Source organism: Notamacropus eugenii, chromosome 6 (assembly GCF_028372415.1).
Source record: "Notamacropus eugenii isolate mMacEug1 chromosome 6, mMacEug1.pri_v2, whole genome shotgun sequence".
Lineage (NCBI taxonomy): Eukaryota > Metazoa > Chordata > Mammalia > Diprotodontia > Macropodidae > Notamacropus > Notamacropus eugenii.
The window spans coordinates 225,091,695-225,109,324 of NC_092877.1; the positions used below are offsets into that span (position 1 = coordinate 225,091,695).

General features: G+C 35.2%; 1 protein-coding gene across 1 annotated transcript in view; it reads left to right on the plus strand.

Annotated features, from left to right (window-relative positions):
- Positions 1-17,630, plus strand: part of NALCN (sodium leak channel, non-selective) — a 526,457-nt gene that overhangs the window by 457,124 nt on the left and 51,703 nt on the right. The window contains exons 20-27 of the mRNA XM_072622030.1: positions 5,601-5,702; positions 6,128-6,197; positions 9,420-9,511; positions 9,613-9,735; positions 12,123-12,179; positions 12,420-12,540; positions 12,646-12,777; positions 15,774-15,941. Of these exons, the coding sequence (XP_072478131.1) occupies positions 5,601-5,702; positions 6,128-6,197; positions 9,420-9,511; positions 9,613-9,735; positions 12,123-12,179; positions 12,420-12,540; positions 12,646-12,777; positions 15,774-15,941 (865 nt within the window). The remainder of the gene's footprint in view (positions 1-5,600; positions 5,703-6,127; positions 6,198-9,419; positions 9,512-9,612; positions 9,736-12,122; positions 12,180-12,419; positions 12,541-12,645; positions 12,778-15,773; positions 15,942-17,630) is intronic.

Here is a 17,630-nt window from a genome sequence, read left to right on the forward strand (position 1 = left end):
ATACATTTTAAGAGCTTTTTAAAAAAAAAAAAAAAGATCATAAACTAAATGTGTTGGTAATCTGTTTCATGCAAGATGGAAAAACAGTTATATGGAAGATTACACCAGAATAAAAAAGCAATCTTTTCTAGCCATTTAAGAATCAGAGGCATATGCTTAGGAATGAGTAACTTATCCTCATGATATTGACATAGATAAAATGCAAGGTTTTCCCTAATCTCAGCAAGAGGCCATTATGGAAGAAACTAGATGGCAAAGCCTGCTATTGTCTCTCCTTTGGATGATCACACTGACACTTTAATGGAACAGGTAAGACCCATTTCCCAGGAAACATTCATTACATGTTCTTATATAGTTCTACAGTCGTATCTTTGCATAATTGGTGCTGAAAAATTTTTCCTTGTCTCTCAAAGTGACATTATATTTTTTAGCATCTGATAGTACTTAGTATTTATTGCATTGGGTGGGGGGTCCCGATTTGATCAGAACCTCTCAAATTTTATCACTCTTCAAAGCTGAACTATAGTCCCTTTAGAAAGTTAATGCTGTTTGATATATAATGTAATCAAATGTACATTTTTCTGAAATGAATGCTAACTTAAAGGGTAAAAATAATACTGAGGGGGAACATGGAATCACAAGCCTCTCTCTTTTGTTACAGATCACAAGCTTTCCCTATTTCTTATTCTAAAATATTAATAAAGAAGATATGAAGATAGAGAACACAGAAACTAAGATCTCTTCTACTGTTTCTATAAACAATAAGCACTGTTTAAAGAATGAAGTTCCTTCATAACCATTATTCTTGAGCCAATTTCTACATTTTTTTGATGTTGAACTATCAAATAAAATACAGAAAATTACTTCTTAAAACATATCTATCCTTTCCCCTTTTCCTCAAAAAAAATCACATATAGATTTATTTATACATGACTTTCATGGAAGAGGTCATGAAAATTCCATTGCATAAAGGTAATACAGAAATAAAAAGAATCAATCTTTCATGTTTTCCTAACCCAGTCGTTCAGTGAACTTGGCAAGTTACCAGGGATAATATTTTTTCAAGTGGGAATATGTGTTTGGTAAAAAATATCCCTACATTTGAATCATCAACAGGGGGTCTTTGTCTTGTTATGCATTTGGGGGAGGAAGGGTAGAGTGTTCACCCCTGCTGATAAAAAGAAAATGCCTCAGTGTTCCTAGTATGGTACAGTGCTCCTCTAAGAAGACAGACTAGAAGATTTGCATGTGCGATATTAGGAAGAAGTTTCTCTTGAGCCAGGGAAAATGCTTTATAATATTTTTTACAAGAAAAAGCAGCAAAAATACAAATGCAGGATTTCACATAATCAGTAAACATTTATTGAGCACCTACTATGTGCCGGGAACTGTGCTAAGCACTGGCGATACAAAAAGAGGCAAAAGATGGTCCCTGCCCTCACGGACCTCACAATCTAATGGGGAGGCAGTTGGAAAAGACCTCAGAGATCATTTAATCCAGTTCATTTCCTAATTGGGATCATGTCTCCAGCATTACCAACAATTGACCTATCATGCCTGTTCATCATGTCTGTAACCAGCTGATTACATGATGCCGGCCAGGGAACAGAAAGCCTCTGATAATCATTAAGGACTTCTAACAATTGGTGATGTGCCACAGATGGAACTCACTAAGCTTCCCACCTCATCCCCCTATTACTTCATCTTTCTTAAATGTCCCCGCCTTCCACCATTTGACAAATTATCCCACTTTGCCATATCAACCAATCACATCATATAGATCAGATAGACCCCCCCCACCCCTCCCAACAGGAAAATGATTGCAAATTAAAATCCAGATTTTTTTCCCAGAATACTGCTTAAGTATTTTCCAGTCTAGCTCAATGTTTTCAAAGAATTCAACAAGAAATAAAATACCATATATTTACATGTTTATATCTACATATGTGTGTGAAATACTTTAAAGTTCGCAAAGTATTTTCATATGTTTTCTCTCATTTCATCTTATAAAAGAGCATTATCCCTGTTTCATGAGTTAAAAAAAACTGAAGCTGAGAGAGGTGAAGGTCAAAGAGTTAGAGAATGGCAGAAACAACCCTTAAACCTAGGTTTTTTATTCCATGTTCAGTGCATTTTGGAGAATTTCTACCATGGCTATTTTTACAGTATTATATCTCAGCATCACTTTTTCCAAATGACTACTAATGCCTATGACCCTCTCCCTCATCCCCTAATAATCACATATTTATTTCTTCTAAGGCAAGGTTTTTAATCATTTTGTGGAATAGACTCCTCCCCTTTGGTAGTCTTCTGAAGCCTATGAACTCTTCTTAGAATAAACTATTTTAAATGTATAAAATACAACAGATTGTAAAATAATTCTTTTGAAACACAATTATCGAATTAATTTTTAAAAAGCGAATTAACAAACTTCCTTAAATCTATCCACAGATAAGGTTAAGAACCCCTGCTCTAAGATTTTCTGTTTCAGTTCATGAACAACATAACTAGCAACCTGCTGATTTGTTTTGCAATCGGGTCTCCTTATGTAGTCTAATTAGGCTTGCCCACATGTTTCTATTTTAACTATATATGTCTGTACAGAATTTGTGTCATTGGTGTTATCACTTTTTCTGGGGGGGTGAAACTGTTTTAGATAAACAGACTGATCATTTTAAGTATTATAGATGAAGCATATGGTTAGAAAAAAATTTAATTTAGTAGTGTTATATCCACTAACTCTAGAGTAAAGCTTTCAAGATATATCTGCCTTTAACTTTGTCTGTTATGTTTCAGTGATCTTTCTTAAGAAGTATTTTCTAAGTGGCAGTTTGTTAGAAGAACATAATTCCTTTTTCTCAGCTAAGAAATGACAATTTTGAACTTGTAAAAATTGTGCCCCATGGCAATAGGACCCATCAGAAGAGATGAAAAATAAGCATAGCTCTAACCCCACCCTCCCACCAAAAAGAAAAAAGAAAAAAGACTTTCCTACCCCACATTACTTTGCAAAAGGGAGAGATCCTCAGGTGTGGTACAATGCTTGTATTTTCAGATTTTTTTTTTTTTGATACATTGAATAGCTTTGCTGCTATCTCACTTTGTTTCCCTTTAAAGATATCATTTGTTACGTAAGATGGCTTTCTAAGAAAAGAAGGGAGAGGAATATGGGGACAAATTTTGGTGGTATAAAAAAATCAAAAATTTATTTTAAATATCTCTTTAAATAATTGATCCCCCCAAAAAGTATTTCAATACAAAATATGATGATATCCTTTCCTTTTTGCTTTGGCATCTTTTATGCTAGAGTATTTAGTAGTAACTCTTTGAGGGACCAACTGAAATGGGACTAACCGGGATAGTTTAGCTAGCTGGAGTCTAGTCATTATTATACCTCTAGGCAGGCTAAAGGTTTAATCTAGAGAAGTAGATTAACGAAGGGAGGATTAGACAGTTATGTGTCTATACAGGCAAGGTCCAGATTCCAGAAGGTCAGTGAGTCTACAAGTTTCACTAATAAACAGGAAACAGGAAACATGAAAAGGGAGTTCCAGTACTGAGGTAGAGTACTCTCTGTTGTGCTTTATACTGTCTTCTGGATATGGACAACCCTGAACCTTCTAGCTGTTGATCACAATCAGAAAGAGATTCAGGTCAGGGAAAGAAAGAAAAGAATAAATGTCTTTCTAAGAAATAAAAAGAGGTTATAGTTTTTGACTTGCTGCAGTAAATTTCTAAGCTAGTTGTTATCAGTTTTGACTGTCAGGAGGTATCTCCACAGGTGCTGGCTGCCTTATACTTTTTTCCATATATGTTAGTTTCTATTTCTCTCTAGAAGATAGTACTGAAAGACAGAGACAAGCGATTAAAAAAAAAATAAAGGGCATTTTAGCCTTTGAGCTTATAACATTTAGATAACTATAACCAAGTCACATGAAATTTGGGTAATCTGTGCCATAAGTCTCAAAAACTGTTGACAAGAAGCATTCAGGTTTAACCCCATGTGGAATGGTGTCACTGAATGAATTCCACTAGGATGCTTCCAAGTCATCAAAAATGACCCATTTCTTCCCTCTTTGCTCTGAAAGAAGTGAAGTTACTCATTTGAAGTTTCTGCGGTATTCTCTTTGCTCTGACCAAAATAAAGTCTATGGTAGCAACCCAGTTTTTCAACTGATATTGATAACTTAGCTATAATTCTGAAGCTAAATGTTGCATTTCTATTATATTGATAACTTAGTTTTAATTCTGATGCTGTGTTGCTTTCCTATTACCACTGCTACACAACCATTGTTTTCTGAAATAAAATTTTGACTTTGATGGAAACTTTCTCCTAAAGCCCTGCTCATTATTTGTAATAAATAAATGGTAATGATGGTTTGTACATTTCTTACAATGATTCCATTATATTGTATAACATGATATGTTGGCTCAGTCATTATTTTAATCATCATTATGTTTATTATCAAGAACATTCTTATTGGTACCTGGTACAGTGATTCATGTTGGTATGTTTCTACCCCCTAGGAATTTATTTTCTAAGGCAGACAGCAATGACATGAATCAGAGAGAAGCTGGATGTATAGTACATCATAAAAAATATACACATAAATAAGGCCAGTACTTAAAGCATCATACGGAGATTTATTGGGTTGAATGAAAAGTAAATCTGAAGAATTATATCTTATGGAATATAGGACTTTTGAGCTGAGAAGGAATCTTTTAATCTAACTTTGTTAGTCTGATCAAGACCCAGAAAATTCAAACATCTTGTCCATGATGGCTCATAGCACCAGTTGGACTCAAACTCAGTTTGGCTGACTCCTGGTCCATTGCTCTTGATACACTGCCATATCGGGAGTAATTATTACAACTTTTCCATAATTAATTAGAGGAGCTTCAAGGAAGGGGTGGAATATTCATTTTCACCTTGAAATCATTTGCATCAAGACTGTAATTGTATTAACTGAGCAAATCTGTATTAGCTGAAATTGACACAAGCCTGGCCATGGTTTACGTAATGTGGTTCCATTAGACCTTATTATAAGGTCCTAGAAAGCAGTGGTTTCTGTCATTTGTCTGACTGTGTACAGAAAATTTCAATTTTTCTAGCTTTTTATTTCTAGCCTTGGGCACTGCTCTTGACCATCTTTTCACTTTTATATGATTCTGTTGGAAGTACAACTAGAAACCTTGAGCCTTCATAATTTCAAGAACCCATTTGTACAGCTCCTTCTCAGTGACCCTTCATTACAAAGCCTCATTTTCCCATATTCAAAGCTGCTTATCATGATTTCCTACAATTAAAGGAAATCATGCAATTCCAGCTTCCCAAACTGTGCCATCTTTCTCTGGGTTTTGTGGGGAAATTTTGCTGCTGTTCCCAGCCCCTGGCTCTCATCTCAGTTTTGTTTTGCTGGTGTTCTGGGCACTAAGCCTAGCCTTTTCAGTTTTCCTTTCCTATCATGTGCAGTTTCCCATATTTTTACATTTGGATAGGTTTCCTAAAAAAGTGATAATAGTAATTAGTAACTGTGTGTCATTTCTAGTGAAGTCTAAAAATTATGCATTTAACTCTGCTTCTGTCTTTCTCTCTCTAGGGCTTGTACGAGACAACGCATGCTGAGTGGATCATTTGAAGGGCAGCCAGCAAAAGAAAGGTCAATTCTCAGTGTGCAGCACCATATTCGTCAAGAACGCAGGTAAATGCACTAGGCAAGGGGAGGAGGGACGGAATTTTCAAGGGGAAAAAATAGAAAGATATTTAACTGAAATAGTTAAATGTTACTGCTACTCTTGGAAAACAAGAACTAACACAATAAGTTGTATCTATGGATAATAACAATAATGAGGTTTATTGTCTCATAAAAGAGCAAAAGATTTTTTTTTATTTCAAATATCACTTTCTTCACTCATTAGAGATCTGTTGAAAGATCTAAAAGATAAATTAATTTTAAAAAGGATTAGAGACAATTGAAGAACATAAGCTTCTGATGTAAAGAGTGAGATTCTAAGCATATTGTGTGTACATACACATGTTAGGAAAGTTGTTCTTTATAAGGGGCATCATTTAAAGGTCACAGTTAGATCTTGAAATTTGTCACCAAATTGATTATGATTGTTTCAGGTCACTGAGACATGGTTCTAACAGCCAGCGAATCAGCAGGGGAAAATCTCTTGAAACCTTGACTCAAGATGTAAGTCCTTACATGATGCTTTGGGTTTGGGGAACAAAATTATGACTTTCCATTTAAATGGTTGTTTACACAAATTCAGTGTCTAGACTTTCAGAGTATATTTCCAGAGTGCCCTGAGAGTCGGTCCCAAATGGAATTCTTGAAAATGACATCACTGTGATATATAATATTATTTGTAGAAGAACCAAAACATATTCTTTCCATAGTTCAATGAAAACATGCTGTAAATAATTATCATTAGAGAAATATATTTATGGTATAATTAAAGATTTTATGAAGAGGTTTTCTATAATAAGGATAATGAGCAGCATTTACTATTGACATACTGTGTTTAAAATGTTCTGGCTCTGGTAGAGAAGACATAGTCTCTGCTCTCTAGAAACTTGTGCTCTAAAAAAATTAAAATAACACTTTTAAAAGCTTTAATCTTTTAATATTTGTTTGATATTCAGCTAAGAATTTGTTTGATGAAGGCTCCTAGATTATTCCATACTCATTTCTTGCTCAAAGGGGTAATTATTACTTAATTAGTTATAATTTTATAATTATGCAACTCAGAGGTGTCAAAAGTACAGATTGCGGGCTGTATTACTCCTTAGTGCTACTTGCATGAGGTCAAAATATAATTGAGAAATATTTAACCGAGTAGAAATAAAATAAATAAAACATATAATATTGAGATCAGTATGTAGCCTGCAGGGATCCTTATGTACAGTTTAGTGGCTTCCAGTTTCCATTTGAGTTTGACACTCCTGGCACAGGGGCTTGAGCACTCGACTTGGAGTCAGGAAGAACTAAGTTCAAATTTGACTTGTCACTTAGTAAGGACCCTCGTGAAGTCAAATAACCTCTGTCTGCCTCAGTTTCCTCATCTGTAAAATGCCAGTGATTCTATAGGACCTCTCTCTCAGGGTTATTGTGAAGATAAAATGAGTTGGAACAATTCAGGGAAATAATCCTGGAGACAGCGAGCTAGGATAGGAAAGGACTGGAGTTCTGATGGCTTCATCATCTAAGTTTATTCTCATTGCTAAATGATCCAGTCGAAATCACAAGTTAGGCAGAGTTCATCTTCAGTGTCCCCTGTCTTGCCTTTCTGTCCCTTCCTCCCATCCTTTCATTTCTCACCCCCAGGTACTCAGAGTTCTCTTACTGGCCAAATGACTTCTGGTTTCAGAGGAGAGTGATAATCTGCTAAATTAATTCACACTAATATATTAGTAACTTAGTGTTTTGTCCCTCCTAGGAATATTTTTTTTAAAAAAAGGCCAAATGGAGAGTGTAACATTTACCCCAAGGAATGACCCTCTAATGATAGATTTCTAAGTGGTGTGACTCCAAAGTAAAGAAGGTCTTTTGAGGCATGGGGAACTTTTCAGCATCTTTCACATTCCAACATATAGTCAGTAGATATGGCCCTTAGAGGTCCCCTACAGATTTACCTTTCTCTCACTACCTCCCTCCATTGCCTAATCAAATCATTTCAGAACCTTTCCACATTTCAAAGTGGAAAAAGTTTTCTACTTTCCAAAAGTGGAAAAAAAGCTTCACTTATGCGAATTTTTGGTGAATAAGTTTATTTTTCCACTTTAACATAATTCTATGTAGCTCCAGTCAGATCTTTTTCAAAGTACATAGCCATCTTTGCTGGCTATTCTGATTCAACAATGAAAAACTGAAGAATTTCATTCAGTCAACAAGAATCAATTCAATGCATACTGTATACTGTGCTACAAACTGTATACAGTACTGGAAGGCACAAAAGTGCACTGGAAGGCACAAAAACCAATTTGAAAAATTTTCTGACTGACAGAATACTGGATCCCACAGCTTTCAAAGTAGTATTCAGAACAGCAGAAGATAGTAATTTGTCAACATAAAGGAGAGATACATAACTCTGGTAAATTTCTCTAGTGAGAAGAGGTGGGAGAATATATAATTTCTTGCTTCGAGCACAGAGGCTTAAGCCATAGGCAACCTAAGGAGTTTATCCATTACTGAGAAACATAGTAGAATCTCTTCGTAGCTTGTTCAACTCTTGAGCCAGAAGATACATGAATATGGCAGAATAAGTGTGCAATCAGTAGAATGATGCTAGTAAGCAGGGCTATGGACCCTTAATGGCCACATGAATATTCTGGGGCACATGGGAGTTGTGGGTTCTGTGAGCAGAGCTGACCTTTATATTCTGCCAACCCTGAAAAAAATGATCAGGCTGTAATCATGATAAAGCCTTCATGCATCCTTACCAGCTAATTCACAGTCATGTCATACAGTTCAAGTATGAATTCAGAACTCATAACCTATTCATAGTCACAGATTTCACCATTGAATTATCATTATTATCCCCCAGGTGACTTTTGGCTTTGCAATTCTTTGGATGAGTATTGGGAAAAATATTATCGTGAGAAATTTGCCTAAGGATCAACAGGGACAATATTGATTCAGGGGACTTCATTTCAAATTCACTCACAAAAATTCATTGCTTGAAAAGGCCAAAACAGAAGATGCCTTTGAACGTGGACTGTGTTTGGTGGTTCAAGTGACCCTGTATTGATGTGGTCAGCTGCAGAATTTAAAGCTCCTGTGTCTTGCTAGATTTCCCTGTGCTTTTGGGCTAGGACAGACTCATATCAAAAAATAAATATAACCATAAGATCCACTATATTACACTGGAAGAATTTCCTGGGATTCATGAGATGTTTGTATTTTGGTCAGCTTCTAATTTGAATCTCCACTCTGGGCCCCTGCCCCAATTTAGAGATAGTAAGTTAGTAAAAATTTTAAATATGAGTTAATTTTTTTCTTTTCCAAATAGTCTACCTGACATAAGTATGGATAATGATACATTTGGGATCATTAGACCCTAACCCTAGGAAGGACCTTAGATGTCATCTTGTCTAACTCCCTCATTTTATAGATGAGGAACCAGAGGCCCAAAGAGAATAAATCACTTTGCCAAGATGATACATTAGAACCAGGACTAAAACCTACATCTCCTGATTCCTAGTCAAATGCTTTTCTTCTGATATCATCCTACCTTCATAAAGACTTTATATTAGCTTCAAATTACAATTAAGGAGAGAAATCCCATTGACAGATGATCCCATGTTGTCTTTATAGAATAAGAACATAACTTTTCATCAAAAATTTAATTGACTTTATTATGATCATGCAAATTAAATGTTCTTTTTTTCCTATATTATTCTTACATATCTATAGCATTCCAATACAGTGAGATATAGAAACGCACAGAGAGAAGATAGTGAAATCAAGATGATCCAGGAAAAAAAGGAACAAGCAGAAATGAAAAGGTATTGGGAGATATAATGGCCCCTCAGTTACACATTTTAGAAAGATGCTTCCTTTGAAAAAATATTTAGCTTTACTTTCTCATGAATCCTTTTTTTCCAAGGAAAGTACAAGAGGAAGAATTAAGGGAAAACCATCCATATTTTGACAAGCCCCTTTTCATTGTTGGCCGTGAGCACAGGTTCCGAAATTTTTGCAGAGTGGTGGTCAGAGCACGCTTTAATGCGTAAGTATGTTGGGTTTTGGGTCAGTTCTTTTTACTAAATTCACAAAGTAGGAGTTGTTTCATGAGAAAGTAAAAGAAATGTATGATTCTAAAGGGTAACAAAAACATTCTAGGACTAATTAATCCAACTGGTCACTTTTCTAGAACAAACTAACAAGGTAGGGTGGGTGGAAGGTTTAACATGTACGTAGCACTCTATCTTTGTGCAAAACACTTTGTAATTTTCCTTGTTATTTCAAATAATGACTCAGTGTGTTACAGATCAATGTTATTAGCACCATGATTTATGAGCAGGAAATGGAGTCACAAAGAAATTAAATGATTTGACCAATGCCTTGTAATGAGTGACCAATTGGGCCAAGAATAGGATTGAGCCTTTACGCCTTCACTGAAATTCTGCAGCCTCTTTGATACCAAACTATACCATTCTGTGCAATTCAATATTAAGTGAAATGGGGTAGGAGTGGAGGGAAGGAATAAATGCTTCTGTTGGCAAAAGCCATGTGCATATTTCTGTCCTTTGGTTTCTCCGTTCTCACCTGAAAAAAGACAGGATTTACATCAAAAGCTGTAAGGGAGCCAGAAAGGTCCCTAAGAAAGAACCATGTTCTTGGCTCTCTAGAGCAGGCTTATCAGGAATATAAAATGTGAAAGAGGATTTTTTGTTTCCTGATATGTTATTTTAAGTAAAGCCTCAGCTAAAACCAGAAGTACAAGAGGAAGTTTAAATGTGAAATGTTTCCATATCTAGGCTTATATTCACATGTGCCTTCCCCAGTGCCAAAATCAATGAAAACAGATCCCTTTTATTGGTGGTAATTATATGTATTATCAAGTGGTGATTATCAAGTATTCCACCATTAGTGGAATAATCACTTGATTTGGTGTGAGATGAAGTTTCCATTCTGCTTCTTCCTAGCAGTATGACCTTGATTAAGTCACCTTAGTGCTCTAGGCCTCAGTTTTCTGATATCTAAATGGAGGTCATCGAACTAGAGAATATCTAAAATCCCATCGTGCCATGACATTTGTGAACCATAAAATTTTAAAGCTAATAATCTTAGAAATTATATACTATAATCTTCTTATAGAATCTCATAATTCCAGGGCTCAGGAGGCATTAGATTAAATCTGATCCAACCCCTTCTTTTTATAGATGAGGAAATGGAGGCTTACAAGGTCATGCAGTTAATGAGAAAGTCAACACTAAAACTAAAATTTCATCACTCCCGAATTCAGTGCTCTTTAATCTTATCCCAGTTCTATCCAATTTAAGTTCAAGGTCATTTGTTCCTTGAAAACTTCACTAGGATCTCACAAAGTTAAAAGAGTAGCCACTTAAAGGTTAATTTGATAAATGTTGATAAGTCTGAAAGTGGTTATTTTATCTAGATTATATGAGACAGCTAGGTAGTGCAGTGAATAGGGTGTGTGTGACCCTAATCAAGTCACTTAACATCTGTCTGCCTCAGTTTCTTCAGCTGTAAAGTGGAAATAAGAAGAACACCTACCTCAAAGGTAATGAGATATTTGTAAAGCATTTAGCACAGTTCCTGACACATAGTAGGCATTATATAAATACTAGCTATTATTATTCTTGAATGCCTACATGCTAGCTAAATTATTATTTCTCCACTTAGGTCTTTGTAGTCAACTTTGCTTTTTATATTTCCTAAAATCAAGTAATGACCAATCGCATCTAACCACACACAAAAACAGACTTCTCTTCATTCATTCATTCAACAAACATCTATTGAATGCCTACTTTACAAGAGTTCTTTCACTGTTCTAAGAATTTGAAGGTAGGCCCTAGGGAGGGATATAAATTTGAGGTAAGACATGATCCTGGCCCTTGTAACTTTAGAATCTAATTCTGATTCCTAACCCATAAGGCCTCTGTGAAGGTATACTACAGAATAGTAGTCTGATGTAGCAGGAAGTATTTCATATCAAACTTACAAATTATTTTAACTGAATTATTTAAAGAAATCTTATGATGGTTCACAAGACAAAGAATATTTTAGAGCTTGTTTTCAAGTGATGTTTGACATCAGAAGCACATTTGTTTTTAAGCTCCAGCTAAACGTTTTTGAGTGTGACTACAAATTCTAAACCAAAGTACTGACTATATTATAAGTGGTAAAGTTTACTCTGTACTTGTGTAAAAAAAAGATCTATAAAGTCCTTTTCTTTATCCTGTGTTATTTAAACTACTATTATTTGGTGTCCAAGTCAGTCAGACAGGGGAGATTTGTGTCAGCATTTATACACTCAAATCGCTAGAGGCTCTATGGATTTGGGCTATTTGAAGCTTGTGTACAAACACTGCACTACTGAGTCATACTCTGATGTATTGTTTAATTTGATATCCCTATTATCTCTTTCAGTTCTAAAACAGACCCTGTGACAGGAGCTGTGAAAAATACCAAGTACCACCAGCTGTAGTAAGCATCACAAACTCAGCTTTCCAAGCACATTTGAAGTTTTTGTGTACTATTTTATGCTACATAAAATTTCTCAATTGTGCTTTATTTCCTCATTATACTGTTCTGTGACGTAGTTGATGAAATCATTCACAATTCTTTTAGCTGCACTAAGAGATTTACATAAACAACACGCCTTGACTCTCAAAGCCCTTTTCTGAAGTTTTTTTATGATTCTTGACTATGTCTGTTGTTTGGCAGCGACTTGCTGGGATTGGTCACCTACCTGGACTGGGTGATGATCATTGTGACGATCTGCTCTTGCATTTCAATGATGTTTGAATCCCCCTTTCGTAGAGTCATGCATGCACCCACATTGCAGGTACTTACTGCCAAATCATACTTCACAAATAAGACAGAACCTTCTAATGCCTAATTGGAACCACTGAGTTTTCCCAGATTGACTGCCTGCCTTTTGCTTTTGCAGATCGCTGAATATGTGTTTGTGATATTCATGAGCATCGAACTCAACCTGAAGATTATGGCAGATGGTTTGTTTTTCACTCCAACTGCAGTCATAAGGGACTTTGGCGGAGTAATGGACATATTTATCTATCTTGTAAGTTTCAATGTCTTATCAATGGAGAATGTCACAACTTTGACACTTCCTGCATTCCTAAGAGATAGTTTTGGTCCATGGACAGGCTGCCTTCAATAATGATAACTTTATTCACAATCTACCTGTGAAGTAGGTAGTGTAAGAATTATTATCTATGCTTTATAAAGAAAATGACCAGATGGAGAAGTTAAGAATTCTTCCCAAATCTATTCATGGTCATGGTATCAGTGATTTAGAGTTGCAAAGGAACTTAGAGATCATCAGATCCAACCCCTTCATTTTATAGATGACTAAACTGAGGCCCCAAGAAATCAAATGATTGGCCCAAGGTCACAACTAGTAATAGCTGGACTGGATTATTCCTATGAAGAAAACAAAGATCTTTTGACTACAAGATCAGTGTTCAGTGGTTCAGTTGATGCCAAATTTGAGCCCTTAATTCAATTCATGAAATTTTCTTTGAAATCGATCACATCTATCACATATGACTTATTCATGCAAACTTATGTACTTGGTATGAATTGTCACAAATATCATCAATCATTAAAGTGATTACCGATAAAATATGCCTTGATATATGTCGTTCTTCATCATATCTGAGTGATGGTACTTAATAATAATACATCACTCTCAGGAAACATTCTTTGTTTTCCCTGTCTTTATTTTTCTTCTTCTTTTCCTTGCCATCTTTTCTTGTTGTCAACACTTTCTTCATTCCCTACTGAACTTGCAATTCATTCTTATCATGACGTGCTTTCTCTTCCCCAATATTTCTATCCTGACTTCATTAGCCTCTCTACCAATGTGGAGTTATTTGGGAGTTTTTTAACATTCATTTTTTGTTGTTCCAAATTCTCTCCTTTTCTCCATCCCCTCCCCACCCATTGAGAAAACAAGCAATAAGTTACCCAGTATACATGTTAAGTCATGTAAAACATATTCCCCTATTGGCCATGTTGCCCAAAAAAAGATCAAAAAAAGAATAAAGAGTTGAAAAATATAAAATATTCTTCAATCTACACTCAGAGTTTATCAGCCCCTTTTCTGAAGATAGATAAGCATTTTTCACCATGAGGGCTTTGGAATTTTCATAGATCAATTGTATTGATCACAGTAGCTAAGTCTTTGACAATTGATCATCATTCCAAAATTGCTGTTGCTATGGACAATGTTCTCCTGACACCACCCCCCTCCAGTATTTTTAACAGTATCCTTTTCTGTCTTCTATCAAATAAATTTGGTTGCTATTCTCCAGCCCAGGATAAAGTCCAGCATTTTCTTGTTAAAGGCATCACAGAAACATCACAAATTTGTCCACTATATATTCATGCTTTCTAACTATAACTGAACCCTCAGAAATGTCTGGAAATCTTCAGTTTTTGAATATTTATTCTATTCTCATAATGTCCAATTACATTCCCTTTAGAAATCCAAATTTCTATGTCTCTCAGTCCCCAAACTCAACCCTCCTTCCCTCACTCTTTGCAAATATTCTTCCTGTTTATTTTAATAATTTTGGTTTATAGATATGTGTTATATCAGCCTTCCCTTCTCCCAGAGGATAGTTGCTATTTCCAATAAGATGAAGAAAGTCATAAAATCAGACCAATTGAATACACTAAAAATAATATCTTCTAACTTCATGGATCTAACCTCAGAGCTACATTATTTTTCTTGATTTAGCCCTGGTATTTTCAAATTCTCCCTCTCAATTGGCTTTTTTTTCTCTGCCTAAATTTACATCGAGGTCTCCTTTAGCCTAAAGGAAACTTTACTACCCTATCAATTTGTTTTCCTCTATTTCCTTGCCTTTGCCACCAAGTTTCTTGAACAGGCAGTCTACATTTTCTCCCTACACTTCTTCTCCACTGCTCAGTTGAGGCAGGATAGAAATGATTCTGGACTTAGAGCTGGGAAGACCTCATTTTAAATCTGGCCTCAGAAAAAGAGATCTAATTAAAAGAGATAAGGAAGAAAACTACATCTTGCTAAAAGATACCATAGACGATGAAGTTATATCAATACTAAACATATATACACCAAATGAGATAGCATTCAGATTTTAAAGAAATTAAATGTTACAGGAGGAAATAGAGAGTAAAATTATACTAGCCAGGGACCTCAACCTTCCCCTCTCAGAGTTAGATAAATAATAACCTAAATCTGACCTCAGATACTTACTAGCTGTGTGACCAAGTGTAAGTCAGTTAACTTTTATCTGCCTCAGTTTCCTCATTTGTAAAATTGGGATAATAATAACACCTACTTCCCTTCCAAGATTGTTGTAAGGATGAAGTGAAACAATATTGATCTCATGATATCGTGACATATTGTAATATAACAATGCCATAATATAATAATGTATCACATATATCACAATATGATAATATATCGTGATATAATAATATATAAAATAATATATAAATAAGAGGCTTTGCAAACTCAAAATGCTATATAAATGCTAGTTATTATTGCTGTTATTATCGTCTGTTCTCAGCCTCTTGCAATGTGGCATCTATCACTTTTGAAAGTTACCAGTGACCTCCTGATGGGCAAAGGAAATGGCATTTTCTCAGTCCTCACCCTCCTTTTCTAATGTGTAGCATTTGGCAGTGTTGAGCACAGTCTTCATCATGAAACTCTTTCTTCTTTTACCTACCCTGTTCCTGCCTTGATTTAGAGCAAGTAGTAACACTGACCTTACTTTTCCCTTTGGGAGTCTTTAGAGCCTGCCTCCACATAATGGTTTCATTATATAATTTAAGTTAATAAATTTGACACAATGATGAATTTCCACTCATAAATAACAAATAGACTTTATCTATAATATGGAGCTTTCTTCAGTTTTCAAAAAAATCTATCTGAATACTGTAGGAATAGAATATATGTCATTATATTAGGAATATTTGGATTTTGGTAAATATTACAATGAGAAAACAAAACCTTTTTCCATATTTCAAGTAATATTCCAGGGCTGTTGTTGCTTTCCCCCTCAGGTAAGTTTGATATTCCTTTGTTGGATGCCTCAGAATGTACCTGCTAAATCTGGAGCTCAATTATTGATGGTACTTAGATGCTTGAGACCCCTTCGAATCTTCAAACTGGTACCCCAAATGAGGAAAGTAGTACGAGAGCTTTTCAGTGGCTTCAAGGAAATTTTTCTGGTATGTTCCAATGATTTTCACCTCTGATTCACATAATCGAGTAGAATGTAAATTCCAGGAGAGCAAAGACTATTTCGTACTTAACTTTGTATCTTCATTGCTTGGTAAATGGTAGACAATAAATACTTGGCCAATTGAACTGAGATGAAAATGGGTTAATGTTTTGATACAGGATATGGAAAGATGATACAATAGAAGAGTTTTGATTTCTCAGTGTATGCAAGGTTTACTTTTTTGGTTAATGTTAGAGGTTAAAAAGTCAATATGGATAATTTTTTTTTTTGTAAGAGTAACAACAGTGATACACATTTAATGAATAAAAATGCTTTTGATTTTCAGTACATTTAATTTACCCAATGCCAGGCTACCAACAAGCAAAATCTACAACAATGAAGCATAGTGGATTGACATGACTTTCATGAAAGAAGCAAGAAGAAAGGAAGCTTCTGCTGACTTTCAGTACTAACTCTTGACCATAATTTTCTCTTGGTGCTTCAGGGTTGCCATCTGCAAATTATGAATAGAAAGATTTTACACTATCTACCCCACAAACATAGCTAGAGATTAGTTATTTAAGTACAGGGATAAACTTGATAAACAAAAATTCAAACATACATAAACAATTATATTAGAGGGAAATCATTTGTCTTACAAAAAGGTCATTGTCTTATAAAGGGAATTCCCATTAAACTCCCTGAAGTAGTGAGATCCTCTTCCATATTTATAAAATAATTCTATTTATACAACTGTTTTTAGGAACACCTTTCAGCAACATACCTACCATGCAAACCAAGATACAAAGTTGGTTATATTTGCTCTGCAGGATTCCTCAAGACAGGATGATGATAGGATGATGGCAGGATGATTTTAAAGGTTAACAGTGTATAGTTGTTAACCTTTAAAAAAGACATCTCTGACTTTCCATATTTTCTTTAAACCAGACCTACATGGATGGAGTTTTATGGTATTTCGTAGTTAGCAGTGAAGGAGAAAGTAGCTTTATATAATGCTTCTAATTAAGACACAAATATTCAGCCTTCTTTAAGTCAGGACTATTTACTCAGTACTTTAGAACAAACATTTGAATGATCTTTTATATTGTGGCCATCCAGTAGGGATTTTTTCTTTCAAATATTCCACTTCTGTTAATGATTATATTCTCTGTGTAATTTTTAGCATACTAAAAGAGTATATTTTAATATCTCAACTAGTATAATTTAATAACTGTTCCAGTGCTCTCTGTTTTGATCAAATTAAGCAACCAGCAGAGGGAGCAAAAGGAAGCTAACAAATAGTGTCTGAGCTTCGCCATAATTATCTAAAATCTCAGCACACAGGCACAGACCACCCACAAGGCAGTAAACCTCACACCACCACTCATTTGTTCCCTTTTGATGGAGACTGAAATCCATTTTCAGCAAATGGGAGAAAAAACCAATTGCCATAAGAAATGACTGATTTAATTCCCTGAACAAAAGATAGCAGAAGTTCTGGTGCTAATATACGAAGAAAGAGAATCTAAAAATCCTTTAAAACTCTTAGGCTCTTTGCTTAAGTGGAAGCAAGGAATGAAAGCTAAGTCTTTCTTCTTGCATGTCAATAGCATTCATGCAAATGAAAGGTAGCATGACAAAGTGGAAAATATTTTGATTTGTCATTAGAGGCAGCCAGGTGGCTCAGTGGATAGAG